Genomic DNA, 19,795 nt, shown 5'->3' with positions numbered 1-19,795 from the left:
CTGTTGTACATTAATGTACTTTAATACGTGGTTATATGGTCCATATAAGAAAAAAACACTTCGTGTATGGCCCAAGTCTATCGAGAAAACGACAAAAAACAAAATTGTGTGTATATCCGATTATTGCAAGAGTTTTTAGAGCTTAACCTTCTAGTGATACACTATATAAATATTATGTTATGATTCATAAAGGGAAATCCTGCATTCAGTATATTTAGTACATAACATTTTACTATAGGTATGGGACTAATGGGAGTGTGGCATCCTCATTCTGCCAACAGAATAGAGGAAGTAGTAGATATAAACTATAATTAAAATGATCATCAAAACTGTATGTATTCATATTTCTTATGAGTATATGTGGCGACTTTGTTATTGACCTATTTGTGTGTCAAATTGCCAATAATAATTTTGGAACTTTCATATCTAATCGATTCAAGGGAGGTTTAGCTCTCTTTTGGCATCTGTGTTATAAAAATGTGATAAGAAAATAATATATTATTTTAGTCTACCACTATTGCAGTCTCAACATATGTATATTTTTACTTTTTAAGTAAGGTAGTTATTATAATCCAGTCTATTTTTCGATATTTCAGGAATGTGATAAAATGCCGAAATGTATTATCATTTAGGATAAAACAATCAAATCTGGTAGAAAAATATAGAAATCAATGCATACACCGCTTACATTATATGTTTTAAGACTAGCTAAATTCAAATTTTATGTACATTTTTGGTAAATAAATATAAACTTCGCACCAATTCCATTGAATTTGTAACAAAATGCTATCGTTGGACAGATGTCGTATTTTTAAGTATCTAATCAATTACAAAACGTTATCTCCTTAAAGTAAATTTTATAACCCAAATCTAAATAATAATTGTAAATCCATTTATGGCATTTCAGTTGTACATATATAATTTTAAAGTTAATATCATCGGGAAACATCACTCTAGGTACGCTAGTGATGTTACATATCTATATCGGAGGCGATAGCTTATCTGCACCAACGTGACGATAAGACAAAAGCTAAACGAGCCGTAGTATTGTCAAAATAAATAATCTTGTGATTCTACGCCTATTCATCAACGGTTCTTAACGTCTAGAGCATGAACACGCGTATAGTTATAGATACTGGCGTTTCTAATAGTAAATAGTCGTATTGTCGTCGCGCACAATAGTGCAAAAGCCTTTACAATCATAGCGAACCTCTTCAGTCATACACCAATCGAAAAATACCCTTGGCACCTCATTGTACAAATTCTAAAAAAAACTGCTACAAAACTCGATACAAAATAGGGAATGGAAGTTTTCGGGCTCAGTCGAAGTTCTTGTGCAGGATTTTCTGCGCGGCTTTTATAAGCGGCGTCAGTGTTCGCAGCTCCATAGCGCAGCGCAGGAAGGGATGCTCTAGCAACTCCTCGGCTGTCGCTCTAAGGTCCACATCAACTTGAAGGCACTTGTCTAAAAAGTCCTGGAAATTCTCCGACAAATTCTCCCACCTGGGAATCTTTGGCCGCCCCACAGCAGCTATCAAGTATAGCGCTCTCAGCGGAGTTTCCTTCATGTACGGGGGCTCGCCTTCTATCATTTCGATAGCCATGATCCCAAGCGACCAAACGTCAACTTTCTTGCCGTATTGTTTTCTCGTGACTACCTCGGGCGCCATCCAATATGGTGTACCTACCATGGTTTGTCGTTTTTCGTCGCCTACTATATTAGCGCAGAAGCCAAAATCTGTGACTTTGACGCTTCCGTCCATGCCTAGGAGTACGTTGTCAGATTTGATATCTCTATGAATTGTGCCCTTGGAGTGTAGGAAGGCTATAGCTTGGAGGGTCTCGCGGCAGACCGCGGCGATCTGTCCCTCCTTCATCACAACTTCTGTCACTACGTCTGTAAGCGACCCGCCGTCGAGGAGTTCCATAGCAACCCATAGATGGTCATAGCTAAGGAACGCATCAAGGAAGTTAACCAAGTTTTTGTGATTGAAACCTTTGAGCACGTTGATTTCGTTGAGGATGAGATCTTTTCGGGACTGCTTCGTGAGGTCGATGTCTTTGATCGCGACCCGCGATTTGTCCTTACTGTCAATCGCCACAAACACCACACCTGTGGAAGGTAAAAATTGTTTTTAAAGACTGGTTGGTCTTAAGCTGTTCCTATTTGTTAACCCTTAAATGCATGGTGATGTATATATATGCATCATATATTTGATGGCCCGTGGCTCGATATGTAGCTATCCAAAATCACATTTATTGCTTAATTATTATTCATTATTTATTATTATTTAATATACAATGAAATAAATTAAATAATATAATGATTTACTATTTATTATTTCAGGATTAAGATGAAATGGCGGAAAAGTGTGAAAAAACAGGACGATGGCGATTTTAAGTATGTGATTTAGGCTGATTTTTTCGGAGTTAGTAATAAGTTTATGTTTAAACATTTTATTATAAAGGTTTCATAAATAGTGTACCTTTTTAATAGTAGTCATTTTTTTAAAATAAAACTTACCAATTACGATATATTTTTATAAATAAGATTTGGCCTATTTAACTTCTAACACTGATTTAGTATAAAAATCGATCTTAAATATTTTTTTTATTATTTTTCCCAGAGTCAGAAAACCATTGCCTATCACATATATTAATATCTCGTTAAAAGAAAAATTCATGCATTTTGACCTTTTGAACCGTAAAAGAATGGTTTACGCATCACAGGTATTCATGTCTATTGTCTAGGATTGGATTATTTAAAGAATAAAAAAATATGGTAGCAGGTACGATATTTTTATGACCGTTTAGATCATTATAGGTACACAGAATATTTTACGACTATGGCTGCATTTTTCGAATAATACGCAAACGAAGTTCCAGAAAAGATGTGTTCCATATAAACGATGCAAAGGGGGCAATTTAGGTAGGGCACATATAAATCTCAAATATCTGGGCAACCGAGCTTCGCTCGGTTCTGTCGTATCCTTGACATGTGTCGCCATCTAGTTCAAAAATGAATAGTACCTACATCGAGCGAAAGAATTCTCAGCCTTAACAACACAACTACTCCACACGAGATGGCGCGCATTTCGCCACAAAAACTCAAATAGTGTATTTTCTATTCGTTTTAGCCTTGACCTGTGTCGCCATCTAGTGTTTGCAATAAATAGTACTTACATCGACCGAAAGAATTCTGTCTTAACAGTACAACTACTGCACACGAGATGGCGCGCGAAGAAAAACGCATGAAAACTCGAAAATTCGCGTTTTCCGGGACCTAAGGATAAGTTAGACCGATTTTTCACCCCCAAAAACCCCCACATAACAAATTTCTGCGAAATCGTTAGAGCGGTTTCCGAGATCGTCAGTGTAAATAAATATATATATAAATAAATAAATATACAAGAATTGCTCGTTTAAAAGTATAAGATTAATACATTTCCAATAATATTATAATACATACTAACTGCCATGTATGATAATCATGTTGTCCAACTAATAAAGTTGTGTGTACATATTTTTAGCACTTTAGCCGTGTCGATAATTAATACCTTGACTGTACAATTAGCTGTTACTGGTCATTGACCCACATATCTTATTATGGCGCGCATACGCTTGCGTTTAAGCAGATCTGCTCAGAGGGACAAAATCGCATAACACGTTCAAAAATACCACGTGTATAAATGGAATGTAATGTTTTCAATGTCACAATATAATACTAGTGGCAATAGAACCAGTGAGTAATCCTTCAGGTGGACTAGATTAGATAAGTGTCAATTGAGAATCTTTCCAGTCTGGTTGGCGCAAGGCAATTTCTTGGACGGATTTAAATGAATTTATTGCTTGAGATTGCAATAATCCGCTGGCGGGAAATTGATTTGAGATTTTCATTTACTTTTATATCCAGCGGTGATGGAAAGTTATTGTACCATACAGTTGGTAACAGTGAAATGGGAAGATGGCCTTAAGGAATCCGTAATGAAATAAGACAGGCTACAACCACTATGGACTTGTTAAATTGAAATCCTTCATTAAGCAACATTGATAAAAAGCAAATTAGTAATATAGATAAATTGTATGATTAGAAGTTTGTAATTCAAGTCGACCGTTCAGAATTCAGGCCTGTTGCTCTGAACAGTGTGAACTGAACTGAACATCAGCATTATGCACTTAAGTAAGAGACTGATGGAATTCGCTGTGGGGTGGGGACTGTATCGGGTAACAAAGCCAGGGATAATCTAGGCCTTCCAGGATTAGGGTAGGGTGAAGCGGGACGTTGCTGAATTTCGCTCTATGTATATTGCGGTTTCGTCTGAAGCAACGTAAAATCTCTCGACGTGTTGGCGACATGTGTCACGGGACATTTTACCTGTCAGAAGCACGGGCAGTCGGGCATTTGGTCAAAAGGCCCACTGGCCGTACTGCAACCGTCGAAAATGAAACGTCTTTTTATGGTCTTTAACGGTCTTTACATATTATTAGGTATTCGGAAGAAAGATAGAGGCAAATTGACGAACGAACGACGTAGTGGTAGGCTTTCACAATGATCAGATCGATGTTCCGAATTTCGGATTCCGAAAGGTTGCGGCTTAGTAAGTTCAAATTTTACTCGACATAATTTTGCGATCTTTTTGTTCGTCGTCAACGTTCTTGGTACCGTAGCCGAATGGCATTTCTGCGACGCGAAACGAAAACGAAACGCCGCGAAAGGTAGTCTGGCTCTGTCGCGCCAATACGCAAAAGCGATAGAGATAGATATATAAGAGCGTTTCGTTTCGTGAGCGTTTGTGTCATTCGGCTACACATACTGTTTTTATTTAATCTACTTAGTAACAATAACGCGAAGCTATGTACGGATGATGGACAATGTGAGCTGTAACTGCAACTGCTTTGTTTTAATTTTATTTTTAAATAATATTATAAACGGGAAATTCGTACTCTATTATGAAAGCTCAATGAGCCAACAGTAGGTACGTTTGCCGACGTCACTGGACGTCACAGCAGAGGCACTGGCGTCACGGAAAAGATATTCTCTAAATTAATACCAACTTACCTACATAACATGATGTCCAATAAACAGAACATATGGAATTTGCATATCATTACGAGTTGTGACATATTAGTAAAAACATATGAGTATGAAGGAATATAAAAGTAAAAGCAGGAATATAGAAGGAATATAAAAGAATCTGTCTTATTTGGACCTGTTTTGTTTGTCAGTTTATGCAGCACACACTACCAATCTTCTTTTTCAAATTTCATAAGTCAAATGAGTCACCAGTTCAAACTTGAAAGACTAATAGATGGGGATATTAGGGATGAATAAATATAGCCTTGTTTGTAAAAAAATTTTGACAAACAAGTATTTTTTTTTTTATGAAATAGGCAGCAAACGAGCAGACGAGCCGCCTGATGGAAAGCAGTCATCGCCGCCCATGGACATAAGCAACATCAGGGGAGTCATATGCGTTGCCGACCTTTAAGAACCCTAAATACCTGCTTCTTGAAAACCCCATGTCATGAACACAGCTCATTCCACAACTTGCATGTTCTGGGCAAAAATGAGCGAGAGATGATGCTGGGTGACCAAATATTTCTTTCGATTTGATCATCTATAATTAAAATAGGGTCACTCTTCCCAAGCACATGGTTAATGGTTATATTTACATCCCAATTAAAGGTATACATGAATTAAGAACCTCATACAAAGTTTAAACATAATCCCTTCTAAATGCTGAGCAACTCTGAGTGAAATCACAAAGGTGTAAGATGTGGGTATAAATTATTCATATCATATTTATAATTATCACAACATTAACACTTTTACCAAGAAATTATAACACCTGTTACATTTAGCGAAAATGTTTTGTAGAGCCCGGTTTCGAAAGTGTTAATTATAAACCTGTTATTTAGTTTTGTAATCTCACTTCTTTCTTATCTCACCTGCTAAGCAATTGCAAGTAATGGTGATGAACTGATGATAGTAATTGCATAAGAAAACTTATTGCAGTAAAATTGTTGATCTTAACAAATATTCCTCATTAATATTTGAATATCAAAGTTAAAAGCTAAAAAGAAAGTTCAGACTCAATATGTTATGAGATTTGCTCTAATTTAAATTAATAATGTTGAAACTAATTAGGAAGTGAGGAAATAACCATTAAACAGATACACTTAAATGAATGTTTGTACCAGTTCCTGAATAGACAGGAAATAGTCTGAATTTCAAGTTTACAACTAAATAAATAAATCAAATTATCAACAGTTTCTACCTAATGTAGACAATTTTCTTCAAAGCTATCCATTTGAAATGGCTAAATCCACAAAACTAGAGCATGTTGTTGTTTAATCTATTTCAATACGGATGATATTTGAAATTGTCCATAATGACAATTAAACCCAAAACCCAAGCTTCACTTAAAACCAACTGAACCTTTAAATCTATACATAGTATATTGTTTAAACATTTTGTGGTGCAGCTGGCTCAGTAGTTCAAGTTTGTCGAGTAAAATGCTATAAAGAAAACAAAAAAATGTAACCATTCTAAAAATACCTTACTTATGTGAAAAATATATGGAATAAATGGTAAACACTAACACCCAAGCAATTGATAAACTAATGAGAATCTGGTAGGAAAACAAAATATTTACCTGAGGCTCCAGCACCAAGGTCTTTGACCCTTTCGAACCTCATGTAGGGGTCATCTTTATTACAAATCCTCTTCAATTCTTCATATATTTCCTCATCAGTCAGCGTTGCATTTGCAATCTCTTTTTTCCTTAATATAGGGCTCTCTTCCGGCTCATGCCCGATGAGTGTGAGGTCTTCAACTACAGCCGTGAGGTCCATCATGGCATCTTTCTTCTTCATGCTATGCTTGGTAGGTGCCGCTGGCATGGTTTGCCGGATACCATAGGTCTCGTTTTGCACTTCCTCCTCGCTGCTCTGCCCGAAAGACAGGTCAGAATCTTGACTTTGGTGAGCATTTTTCTTATCTAATAACTTTTCTATTTCTAAATCCTCCTCTGTGATCGCTTGCTCCGTTACGAACGGCTTGAAGGGCTCATTTGGCGCTTTTTCTTTTTTGATAGTATATATGTGGAACTTGACCGCGGCGGCTGCCGCGTCTGGGTTTTCATTTTGCTCCGCGGGAGTGATCTGTGTATTCAGCAAGCGCTGCCACGACGTCGGGAGCCCTTCCAGCATCCCCGTCTCCGAATTCTTGCTCACGTGTATGTGTTGTTTAACGTTTGTGGGCATACCAATTTCCGTAGCTCGCTCCTCTTTTGTGGGCTTGTTCTTAGCGAACAGCTTCCCGAACACTCCTCGACTCGAGCGCCCCGTCATCTTGATTCAGTCTTTTTAACACTTATAGACCATTTCCATATAACGTCACTGTCCACTTAATCTAATTTCCTTGCATGATACATTTAAGAAATTACTTAATTTATCAACCAAAGGAGTGGCTTGCAATCACGAATGGTACTTATCACGTATCTGTCAAATGGACAACTGGACAGAGTTGCGTTACACGCAGAACGCATAAACAATTAAATCCATACCGCCGTGTTCCAACTTCTAATTAAAAATATAGAAACAAATTAAATACAATTAATATGTACATTTATATATAATACGAAACAATTTAAGCATTAAGTATTTATAATACTTTTATTTTGCTTTTCTGCGGTGCTGCTTGTTGGCGTTTAATACTAGTAAAGGAACGTTATCATTCCGCAGTGTTGGCATTCCGTTGTGCAGATAAAAACCGGAATCTCAAGATGATTCATCCAATCGATGGTGACCACTGTGCGCGAAAAAAGTATTTGAATCAGCGATATATTTATTTGCTTATTGTAAACAAACATTACATTATAAACGGATATTCTTTACCTGATACATCCGGTACGGACATATGAGGCGCTATAGATATGTACCTAGTTTGTTAACCTTATTTAGAACATACCTACCCATTGAGATATATGTACCTACACATATACCTCAATGCATGTACCTACCTACCAATAAAATTCTGAAAATGTCTTCTAATACTAGTAATACTTCTGGTTTATGAGTTGATCTTTCAAAAGTTCTATAATGAAAGAACAGCGGGCCGATTTTTGAGTCTCACGCGTTCGAATTCAGAAAATTGGCACTGAAAATAATAAGCAAGTCACCGTTTTCAACCGGTATTTTAGTGACAAAATCTTGTATGCGAGATTCAAAAATCGCCCTCCTGATCCTTAAAAGGAAGTCAGTAGAATTGAATCTACTCAAGCACTATTTGATCGTACGATCGTTCGTTTAACTCATACCTAAGTACATGATCACAAACTGCTATCTTCAAATATTGAAGCCGTAATTGGCTCAGCGGAGATTAGCCGATCTTCAGCCGCCTACACCGCGGCCCGATCTGCGGACCAAAGGGTCAATGGCCAATGATAAGCTTAATTTAGCTCTAACAACATCTGTGCGAGACGTTAATACAGTCCGGCTACTTGAAATAGTTAACCGCAAACTTTATTCAAATAAGTACTTACTGTGGCAAATACTGTCCATAAATGTACCTACTACAAACCAAATAACCTAACAAACCATTCAGTTCGTATTTTAAATTTGCAGAATAACTATGTTTAAGTTTACAAATTTTCGCTGTTTTCGCCTTTAGCTGTCTCTCTTTTAGCAAAAACGACGGGGTGTTATAATTTTGACATGTCTGTATGTCTGTCTGTCTGTGTGCGTGTGTCTGTCTGTGGCATCGTAGCTCCCGAACGGATGAACCGGGTCGGGAGTGTTCTTAGCCATGTTTCATGAAATACGGTCCAATATGTCGATGTCGGGGTATTTTTCAAAATCTTAATTTTGTGGTTAGGTTATTTTAAGTTTGCGTCGGTGGCAAAAAAGCATATGGCTCGCCGGATGGTAACCAGTTGCCATAGCCTATGGACGCCTGAAAATCGAAAGATGTTACATGCCCGTTTTTGCCTTTGACATCCTTCTTACAACCGATATAGGATCGGATAATATGAAAACGCTCTAATTTCGCCCAAGGAAATGCAGAGGAGTAAGAAGGTGTTAAATTAAAACAGATGTTTAGTATTAAAAGCAGATTAGATACACAGATTGCGTTATTTTCCTGTTTCTATAAAAAGCTGTTTATTCCGCACATGCACCTGTTCAATATCACTTCAATGCACTCTTGCAATAGATTTAAAGTAGGTACTTGTAGTCACAATTTGAATAACAGGTTAAAATATACTTTGAACGAAAGTGAGAAGGTTTACAGTCAAATGTCAATAACTCGTCTCGAGTGGAAGTGCTTTGCGACCACTTATTTTGTAAATTATTCGTAGTGCGGTGTGCGGTAAAGTTCAGCCGGCCTAGCCGAGGTGACAACCGTTGACGCTACCACGCTACAGCCTACAGCCTGGGAAAAAAGAATATAAAATAATTTTTAAGAAAAAAAAAACCGCCTTCCTTTGGGGTTCTGGTGATAAATACTTTCAAATGTTGGATTATGTTATCAATTCGTCTGTATATTTTTTAATGTTTGTTATTCGATATCTCCGTCATTTCTGAACCAATTTTGAAATCTGGATGATTCTGAAGTACTTACAGATGAGAATGATTATCAGAACGGAACTCTAACCAGGGGCGGCTCACTCTTCATCAGCAGTTCCACTGCACCAAATGTCACTGTTCTGGACGTAAGTGCATGCTGTTCTTATAAAAATACCAAAGTCACTATAAGTGTGCCGTTCAGATTTGAGGAGTTCCGTTCTGACCATCATCAGCAATTCCACTGCACCAAATATCACTGTTCTGGACGTAAGTGCATGCTGTTCTTATAAAAATACCAAAGTCACTATAAGTGTGCCGTTCAGATTTGAGGAGTTCCATTCTGACCATCATCAGGAGTTCCACTGCACCAAATGTCACTGTTCCGTACGTAAATGCATGCTGTTCCTTTAAAAACACAAAAATCACCATATGTATGCCTTTCAGATTTGAGGAGTTCCCTCGATTTCTCCAGGATCCCATCATCAGAACTGGGTTCTGAGAAAAATGGGACCAATCTGTATGCATATACATTCAATCAAAAAAAAAATTTTCAAAATCGGTCTAGTAACGACGGAGATATCGAGGAACAAACATTAAAAAACAAAAAAAAAAAACATACAGACGACTTGATAACCCCTTCCTTCCTTTGAGATTTGGAAGGCGGTTAATAATAGGGGCGCCACCGTCTATGTAAACCGCTTTGCATGTGGCAACTATTTTGACACTTCTGTATGAGAAAAGTAAGTGTTGCTATGATAAAAATAATTAGTTCCATTTCCACTTTTTAACCCCCGACGCAAAAACGACGGGGTGTTATAAGTTTGACGTGTCTGTCTGTTTGTCTGTCTGTCTGTGTGTGTGTCTGTCTGTGGCATCGTAGCTCCCGAACGGATGAACTAATTTCGATTTAGTTTTTTTTTGTTTGAAGGCTGAGTTAGTCGGGAGTGTTCTTAGCCATGTTTCATGAAAATCGGTCCACTATGTCGCGGTTGGGGGTTTTGTCAAAATTTTAATTTTGTGGTTATTTTTTGCAAAGCTGTAAATGGCGATAGAAAAGCATTGAGGGTCTGTCGCGCCACTGCAAAAGAGCGATAGGAAGATATAGCTACGATACGCTTACGACGCGATTGCCACGTTGGCTAGGTACCCGGTTCACCAGCTTTCAAGGAAGCTTCACACGAGTTTACTATTTGCTACGATCCTGTACTTTAAGCGACTGTAATAAGGCTAATTTCACTTTAAAGTTATGGTAAAAAGAGTTTACATGAAAATGTTTGACATGTTTGTTTTGATTTTCTTCTGTATACGCTGAAGTAGCGAGTAGATGTTCTAACTAGTGGTGGGAAAGGGTCTAATGACTATGAGGATCTGTTTCATTTTATAGATTTTTTCATGATGCATTTTTACGCAAGAGATGAAATCTTTTAAGGAAGATAAATATTCTAGTTTCTGTTATTAATATAAGAAACATTTAAAAATTAGGTACTTAAAGTTTAAAAATATAAGATGATTGTAAAATTTTGGGATAAACGTAAGTTACGTTTATCCCAAAATTTTACAATCATCTTACGTAAATCTTTTCGCCCGGAATATTGAACATTTGATATCGCCTGGGCAAATACCCAAGTTTAAGTTAACTCATACACATATAAATAACACTTTGGTATACTTTGGTACATAACATAACACATGGTAGGTACATATTTCTTCTCGAGATTTTTATGACAGGATTGACAGGGATATCCATGTAAGCAGTAAATATGAATTCAAGCGTGTGGTAAACTTATGTATCGAATTTTTATTTAAAAATACTAAGATAAGTATTAACTTAATTACATTACTCAGTGCTTGCGTTCTAAAGTTACATTTGCGCAACGTAGACTTGCTTAAAAATGTTATTAAAGCCGAGTATTTTATAACCAGCTTATTTAGGGAGTGAAAGCATTATAGCAACTTAAAAGCGATATGATAACGCAAAATGGTCGCATGTGGTTTACAATTAAAAGAAACTGGATTAAAAAGGTATTTAATACTCAGTGCGAAATAACAAGTGGTTTACCGTTACGGCTATCATGACTGCGTACAGTCTGCTAAATAAATAAGTTATTCGAGCGAAGTGATGAAGTCCGTGTTTTATAAAAAAAAAATGACGTTATTTCAAGCTTGCGCCTATCTTTATTGCAAGTTAAAAGTGTAGGATAGCACAGAGCGTACAAGTATTGTCTGAAATGTCTTCATTTCATTGAAGTTTTTGCACTTGAAAATATACTTCCACAATGTGATAAATAGATGGTTTAGTTAGTTTGTTCTGTTTCAACTTATCTTAATATCTTAATTTCTATCCTGAATGAAATAATTTAAAGCAGATATGATAGAGTAGCTATTCGTTACGATGTGTTATAATTACTCATTACCCATAAGAGCCACTTTTTTACAACGGACTGTACAGTCAACCAATTGGAACCCTAGGCCATGCCTACAACCATGTCAAAATGACAAGCAGTAAGAGATTTCTCACAATCTGATTTCTAACGTCACTACGACATAGTTCTACAGTGGCCTAGGGTTCCAATTGGTTGACTGTACATAACCGTGCATTTACGTAGGTGCCGAACATAATATTAATAAGCGAGTCCAAAGCTCATACTTATCACGATTGTCCGTTAGTTTAAAAAAATGTAAATGAGTGTGTAATTTGTTTTATTACATAAAAGAACAATTCGATGCTTTTAAAAGGCACCCAGTAACAAACGACTTAAGTAGGTATGTAATACATCACACCACTATACTTTAAGTTTATACACAGAATATATAATAGTACAGTTTGTACTAATTTATAGTGTGATATAAGGAATATAAATTATAGACGGTCAACCAAACCTTGCCACTAAAAAAAGGTGTTAAATTAAAAAATTATATGGACACCAAATCTTCGCCCCTATACATTTTTAATATTTTTTAAGGAGAGAGACGAGTCTTGGATGATTCCGCCAACGTCAAGCAAGCCAAGCGTTTTATGAAGACAATTAAGCCGGCGAGCCCTACATACCATACATTATTTAAATTTGCTGCCATTTTGTAGTGACAAGGTTTGCTTGACCGTCTTTAAGAATACGTGACTATCAATATCGATGTCGATAAATGCACTTCACTAGTTTCACTACTTGTACAGTTTCAACCATAAGCGTTAGTAACAGGCTTGCGCTTGCGCCCGGCGACGAGTAAACAATTCTTTTAGGCGCACGTTATCGTTATTTTTAGTCGATAGCTTTTGAATTCGCTCGTTGGCTGTTTAATACGTGTTGTATGAATGTTGGGACGGTATTATGCAATGGTAAAAATTGACAATAATTATATAAAAGGCTTTTCAAAGTATCTAAATGTAACAAAATTTTAAGCTTGACTACTACACAGCTACTCATAGTCCGAGAGAATTAGTGATAAGTATTCGTCACATTTAAATTTAAATTTTAGTATTATTGGCAACAGGTTTACACGAAAAAGATAATGCTTTTTTTAATGAAATGAAACTAAGGGATATGGGGGCCGATTCTGTTACCATTTTATAGTATAACTATTCTGATGAATTAGATATGACACTTGAAAATCGTATTACAAATAATATCAAACCTTTCCTTAAGTTTAACTAGGGACTAAATATTATGGCTGAAGGAATAATTATAATTTCCGCACCTCTCAAATTACAGCCAGCAACATAGGTAATGCCATATTTTCGTTAGATTGAGCGTTATTGCATGACGCACGCCACTTTCCCGCAGCTAGGCGGCAACCGCCCACTGAAACTCAGTCTCGACGTCTTCTCCGCGCGGTCCGCCTGTCGTTCCCCCAACTAACCCCAACTAACACAACTAAACACGCAAAACGAATCTAGGTACTAATTCCTGTGCGCGGTAAAAGCGCCATTTTGGTTTTCCTTTTTTTTCGAACGGGAAGCGACGCGCGCTAGTGTGTACCTAGTGTTCGAAATTTGAATTTTGAAGTGCGTTTCGGTAGTGCATTTTTAAGGATTGAAAGGATCTTTTTCTTAAGGTTGGTATAATTAATGTTTACTTTTTTATTTACAGGAATTTAGGTTTTGCGCGAGTGACCGGAGCACTGTTCGTAATATTTAATACAAGTTTACTATTGCGATAAAATCTATGATATGCATATTACTAAGCCTGCTTAGTTTTAATGAGCTTGTCTTCTGCATAATATGTATTTACCAGGTATCTACAGTACTGTTACCAGAGCCATTATTCTAACGCCAAAATCATTGTCTACGAATTTGGTATGACAACTTCCTACATAAGTATTATGTTATTGCTACCGTTATGCAAAAGCCATTGATTAACTAAGGACCATTACCAATATTCTACACTCTTTACACGAGGACACAGGTAGCAAGCTTAATGTCACCTGGCGTTCTCTATCAGTCAACCATTGTAAATAGTATTTATCATTTCTAAATGCAACGCATTTGAGGCATGAAAGCGTTTCCCGATATTTATATTATATTTAAGCTAGTTATACACAATGTGATATCACACGAGGAAGATTGTTTTATGACAGGCCATATGTCAGTTTACGTAACTGACAGCTACACTCACTAGAGAAAACATTGTCTGAGTTTTATTGATTAACTGACGGTAAATGTTAATCGTAAACGTTCTTTAAAACATTTTTCTAGAGCACATTATTTTTAGCCCCCGACGCAAAAACGACGGGGTGTTATAAGTTTGACGTGTTTGTCTGTCTGTCTGTGTGTGTTCCGTGTGTCTGTCTGTGGTATCATAGCTCCCGAACGGATGAACCTATCTAGATTGAGTTTTTTTTTGTTTGAAAGCTGAGTTAGTCGGGAGTGTACTTAGCCACGTTTCATGAAAATCGGTCCACTATGTCGGGTTTTTTTTTTCAAAATTTTAATTTTGTGGTTAGGTTATTATTCATACTCATAAACACTGAAAATTAGAACAACGTGAAATTTATTTCATCACGCTCCCAAAGTAAATGTGCTATTGCAAGCAGGCGGAGCGAGAGTTATAGAATAGTCATTCTCCCTAGGGAGTTATAAAATTTATAGTACATCATTCATTCATTCATTCATTCATTCATAGTTTATTTCTAGTACTACTACTACTAGTAATTAGTAGTAAATTCACTTTTCTTTTTCTTTTAATATATTTTTAATATTGCAAGTTTGATCAAAGGCATTTGTGTGTAACTCGGGGCGTAAGAATATTGCAAACTCCAGTCTTTAAATCGTTCCGGTAAGCTGTCGCGATTTAACTTACTCTCGTTAGCAATATTCTTACGGCCCACGTTGCACAATGTACTATTGCTGTTTACAATTAAACGCTCCTAATGTTAAAAGCGTTTGCTTTCCTTCCTAACGAGAGCAGATGACGACCTGGTTTCCTTCTTTGGACATTAACATTTCTAAACATATTTTGACACAATTTCAAAGGCTAGGAAAAAATGGAGTCTAGGTACTTTAGGTAGGTTTGTCCCCTGCTCTATTTTTAAGGAACCAGGCCCCGTAGCCGAAATGCCATTTCTGCGACGCCGAACGCCGCAGAAATGCAAATATATTTCTATTGCTCTTGCGTATTGGCACGACAGAGTCAGACTGCATTTCTGCGGCGTTTGGCGTAGCAGAAATGCCATTCGGCTACGGGGCCTGTCCACAATTCATTTATAGTTCGTAGATTTCACTTTCAGTGGGAGTAGCAAAACACATTTTTCACGCAATTTACTGAAGTTTGTAGCAGAATATACCGATAACTGTGCATATCTGGTAAACCTAAGCAGATTTTGAGGTATTTATTATCTTGTACAACGATGGACGTAAAATCATAGATGATAGACTCTACCAATAAGATTTGGCCATAATTATCCATACAAAATATTATAAATGGGAAAGTGTTTGTTTGTCCTTCTTTCACGGCAAAACGGAGCGACAAATTGACGTGATTTTTTAAATGGAGATAGTTGAAGGAGCGAAGCCGCGGGCAAAAGCTAGTGTATAATATTTTTAAGTTACTTCCTGTGCAAAGCAAAATATTGTTGCAAGTAATTGTACTTAGGTACCTCCCATATAACCATAATCGGTCGCCGTTCCTACGCAAATCCTCCTATTTTGTGTACACACAACACAGGTCTTCGGGTCTCAATGCTTAGTCGCAGTACGGTCGACGTTTAGTCGCGGCGACCCAAATGGGGACGATTGGTAACAGGCACAAATGGTCACAGAAGTGACAGAAGTGTACACTACGCGTGCACACATTGTTACCGTTTGGCGACTACTTTCCCAAAATCATTCGTTCATTTCATTCTTTTCAAATGGCGACTGTCAGAGACGTCAAAGTAAAAAAGAAATAAAATCATTTGACATTAAAATGTAATGGCGTAAGAATTTGTTAAAGATAAATATTGTTTGCATTTGTAATATAATGTGGGCTAATTACCATGGCCAATTAAATTGCTCGAGTGATTTCATAAAATAAGTCTAAATTTATCAACGCGCCATCAATTTACCTCAGTTTAACCAGTAATAATATTATTGACTACTCGGTGTTTGCGTGTTATGTATATTGATTGGTGAAGTTTTAGTGCTCTGGTGCATATACTATACTGAAATAATAAAAATAATGCCTAGAAAACCAATAAAGTTGTTAAAATATGGATTAAGACGGTAATATTCCATGTAAAAAACAGTCGCCAAACGGTCACCAAACGGTCAACAAACGGTCGCAAAATGGTCGCAGCGTACACGCGTGACCGAAAGCAGAATGGCTTCTTGTATTCATTTTTTTCAGGTATCCTCAAACTTTATAAACAATTAAATATGCCGTCGTACTCAGTTGCCCTCACTAAAGAAGATTAAGAGGGCATTCAACGAAAACGTCGTAATAATGTAAAATTGATAGTTTTAGTCGGCAAAATGCTACACTTTCCGTCATCTAAAAGACTTATTAAGTTCAGGATTCGATTAGGACATCTTCTTAACTTACATGTTGTGAGACTGGATTTTTAAAAACTAAGTCACTTAATTAATTATGATTTTTTTTCTGGTGCATGTTTAGGAAAACCCGCGAAAAGTGCTGACTTAGTCCGTCTAATTTGTAAAATTTGGATAGTTTTGAATGCTTCAAGTGGTAAATTTGTATTATGTATATCCTGTACTACAATCTTCTGAGACTACTTCTTTGTTATAAGGCTTTAGAATAGAGTAAATGAGGATATGATGAATCCAATTTGTTTCAGAAATCACCTCAGAATAAGTGTCAATTTCTTCGAAAACTTACGTGTTTTTGAAGTAGTTTTAATATAAAAATAATCTGCAACGCTTACTCAAACAGATTTTAAGCAAACGTTTTCTATTAATTGCAATTTAATATTTTTGACGATTTTTTAAAAATGCCTCCTTAATACCGGTTACGCGCGCTTGCGATGTCAGTACCGCGGCAGAGCTTGTAGAGGCAGGACGTATGTTAGTCCGCTCCGCACGCGGCTCGACGATCGCGAAGTTATTTTGTCATTGTGTGCGGTACCCGCCGTGTCCAAAACCGCACTTGTGTGCGTGTTTGGCTGTACTGTTGCATGTATACTGCGACCGAAAACTTTGATCCTTGGGTTGACGACTTTGGTAACTTGACTAATATTTTTAGTAAGTATTATTTATTTTAGGTTACTGACTCGTCTCAACAAAATCTTTGACAATAGATGGTACTCAGGATCTGATGATGAAGTCAGATGGTAGTCATGAGTTCTCATCAACCAGGTCTTGAAACCATTTCGTGTTTGGGCTCGTTTGATTCACCTCAACAAGATCTTTGACAAGAGGTGATGGTACCCAGGATCTGATGATGAAGCCGGAAGGTAGTCATGAGTTCTCATCAACCAGGTCTTGAAACCATTTCGTGTTTGGGCTCGTTTGATTTGCCTCAACAAGATCTTTGACAAGAGGTGATGGTACCCAGGATCTGATGATGAAGCCGGAAGGTAGTCATGAGTTCTCATCAACCAGGTCTTGAAACCATTTCGTGTTTGGGCTCGTTTGGTTCGTCTCAACAAGATCTTTGACAAGAGATGGTACCCAGGATCTGATGATGAAGCTGGAAGGTAGTCAAGAGAATTCATCAACCAGGTCTTGAAACCACTCCGTGTTTGGGCTCGTTTGGTTCGTCTCAACAAGATCTTTGACAAGAGGTGATGGTACCCAGGATCTGATGATGAAGCCGGAAGGTAGTCATGAGTTCTCATCAACCAGGTCTTGAAACCATTTCGTGTTTGGGCTCGTTTGGTTCGTCTCAACAAGATCTTTGACAAGAGATGGTACCCAGGATCTGATGGTGAAGCCGGAAGGTAGTCAAGAGTATTCAACAACCAGGTCTTGAAACTCTTCTGTGTTTGGGCTCGTTTGATTCGTCTCAACAAGATCTTTGACAAGAGATGGTACCCAGGATCTGATGATGAAGCTGGAAGGTAGTCAAGAGTATTCCACGACCAGGTCTTGAAAACACTTCGTGTTTGGGTTCATTTGATTCGTCTCAACAAGATCTTTGACAAGAGATGGTAATCACTCTTTTATACTCTGGCGCATCCACTGTCTCAGTGTGTCAACAGTCAACTAAAGCAGGTAGGCGTAGCGTAGAGTTGTATTTCCTTACAAAAAACTAATACATAGATGTGGACCTTCCTGTGCTCCATGCAATTAAAACAATAAAAACCGGCCGAGAGCGTGTCGGGTCACGCTCAGTGCCTACACTGAGCGTGGCCCGACACGCTCTCGGCCGGTTTTTAAAGCCGCGTTGGTAAATAGCCGCTCGGCTCTTCCGTAGTTTTCCATATTTTTCAAAAACTACAGAACCTATCAAGTTCAAAACAGTTTTCCTAGAAAGTTTTTAAAGTTTTGTGATTTTTAAATATTTTTTAAATATATGGTTAAAAAGTTAGAGGGGGGGACACACTTTTTTTTCCTTTAGGAGCGATTATTCCCGAAAATATTAATATTATCAAAGAACGATTTCAGTAATTCATTTTTAAATACCTATCCAACAATAAATCATACGTTAGGGTTGAAATGAAAAAAAAAAATCACTCCCTACTTTAGGTGTAGGGGGGGTACCCTAATAAAACATTTTTTCCACTTTTTATTTTTGCACTTTGTCGGCGTGACTGATATACATATTGGTACCAAATTTCAGCTCTCTAGTTCTAACGGTCACTGAGATTATCCGCGGACGGACGGACGGACGGAGGGACAGACAGACAGACATGGCGAAACTATAAGGGTTCCTAGTTGACTACGAAACCCTAAAAACACATATTAAATATAAAAAAAAACTACTTAAAATTAAAGAAAACCGATCTTAGTTCCATTATATATATGTACCTAGAAAACATCATCATCTTCCTTGCGTTATCCCGGCATTTGCCACGGCTCATGGGAGCCTGCGGTCCACTTTGACAACTAATCTCAAGATTTGGCGTAGGCACTAGTTTTTACGAAAGCGACTGCCATCTGACCTTTCAACCCAAAGGGTAAACTAGACCTTATTGGAATAAGTCCGGTTTCCTCACGATGTTTTCCTTCACCGAAAAGAACCTAGAAAACATATCATATACAAAATGAAATAAAACTAAGAAAAAGGATTATATTTATTATACGCGATATAATCTGATTCCATAAATTTATTTCATGAGTAACTATCGCGGTGGCAGAAGACAATATTATATACACAATTTATTATATTATAAAAGTTTTTTAATTTATTTCTTCCAAGGCTACACACGTTTTAATAAAAAAAACTGTGATAAGTTTAATAATTAAACTAAAAGGTCAAGTATTTATGCACGAAATCATGTATGCAAATATGTAATATATATGGTGGTGTTTTTACGCAAGTATCAATAATGGTTAGTCCGCAACGCTACTGACGGCGTGGCGGTACCGACCATGAATGCTATCCCTTTCGCTCTAGCCGCACGTAAGGTTGGTTCGAAGAGGATCGCACGCTATGTCTGTACCGCAGGCTACAATCGTTATGCTTCTGGTTATAGTGTGCGTCTGCACACAGGCGCACGCCAGCGCCGCCGGCGTCGAAATTCGAGCAAGCAGATTTTTTGAAAGCGCTCTTAAGGTCACACAGGTCTTTCTGGACCTTATCGACCCATCGGTACCTGGGCCGGCCGTTTCTCAGCCCTAAAATGTGCTAAAATGTAA

General features: G+C 37.4%; 2 protein-coding genes across 2 annotated transcripts in view; one reads left to right on the top strand and one right to left on the bottom strand.

Moving 5' to 3' along the window:
- Positions 1 to 320: 320 nt before the first annotated feature.
- On the bottom strand, positions 321 to 7,379 carry LOC125229580 (serine/threonine-protein kinase PAK 3). The gene is made up of 2 exons (XM_048134456.1): positions 6,657 to 7,379; positions 321 to 2,113 (listed from the first exon to the last, which is right to left on the bottom strand). Exons 1-2 carry the CDS (start codon positions 7,351 to 7,353, stop codon positions 1,320 to 1,322), a joined length of 1,491 nt encoding a protein of 496 aa, XP_047990413.1. The 5' UTR covers positions 7,354 to 7,379; the 3' UTR covers positions 321 to 1,319.
- Positions 7,380 to 13,372: 5,993 nt separating this feature from the next.
- The window catches only part of LOC125229281 (axoneme-associated protein mst101(2)-like), a 215,569-nt gene continuing 209,146 nt past the window's right edge, over positions 13,373 to 19,795 (top strand). The window contains 1 exon segment of the mRNA XM_048134076.1: positions 13,373 to 13,617. The gene's annotated coding sequence lies outside the window, so the exon portion shown is untranslated.

The sequence above is a fragment of the Leguminivora glycinivorella genome, chromosome 9 (assembly GCF_023078275.1).
Source record: "Leguminivora glycinivorella isolate SPB_JAAS2020 chromosome 9, LegGlyc_1.1, whole genome shotgun sequence".
NCBI classification, from domain to species: Eukaryota; Metazoa; Arthropoda; class Insecta; order Lepidoptera; family Tortricidae; genus Leguminivora; species Leguminivora glycinivorella.
The sequence above is the reverse complement of the archived record's forward strand: the minus strand, read 5'-3'. Positions and strand labels throughout refer to the sequence as shown.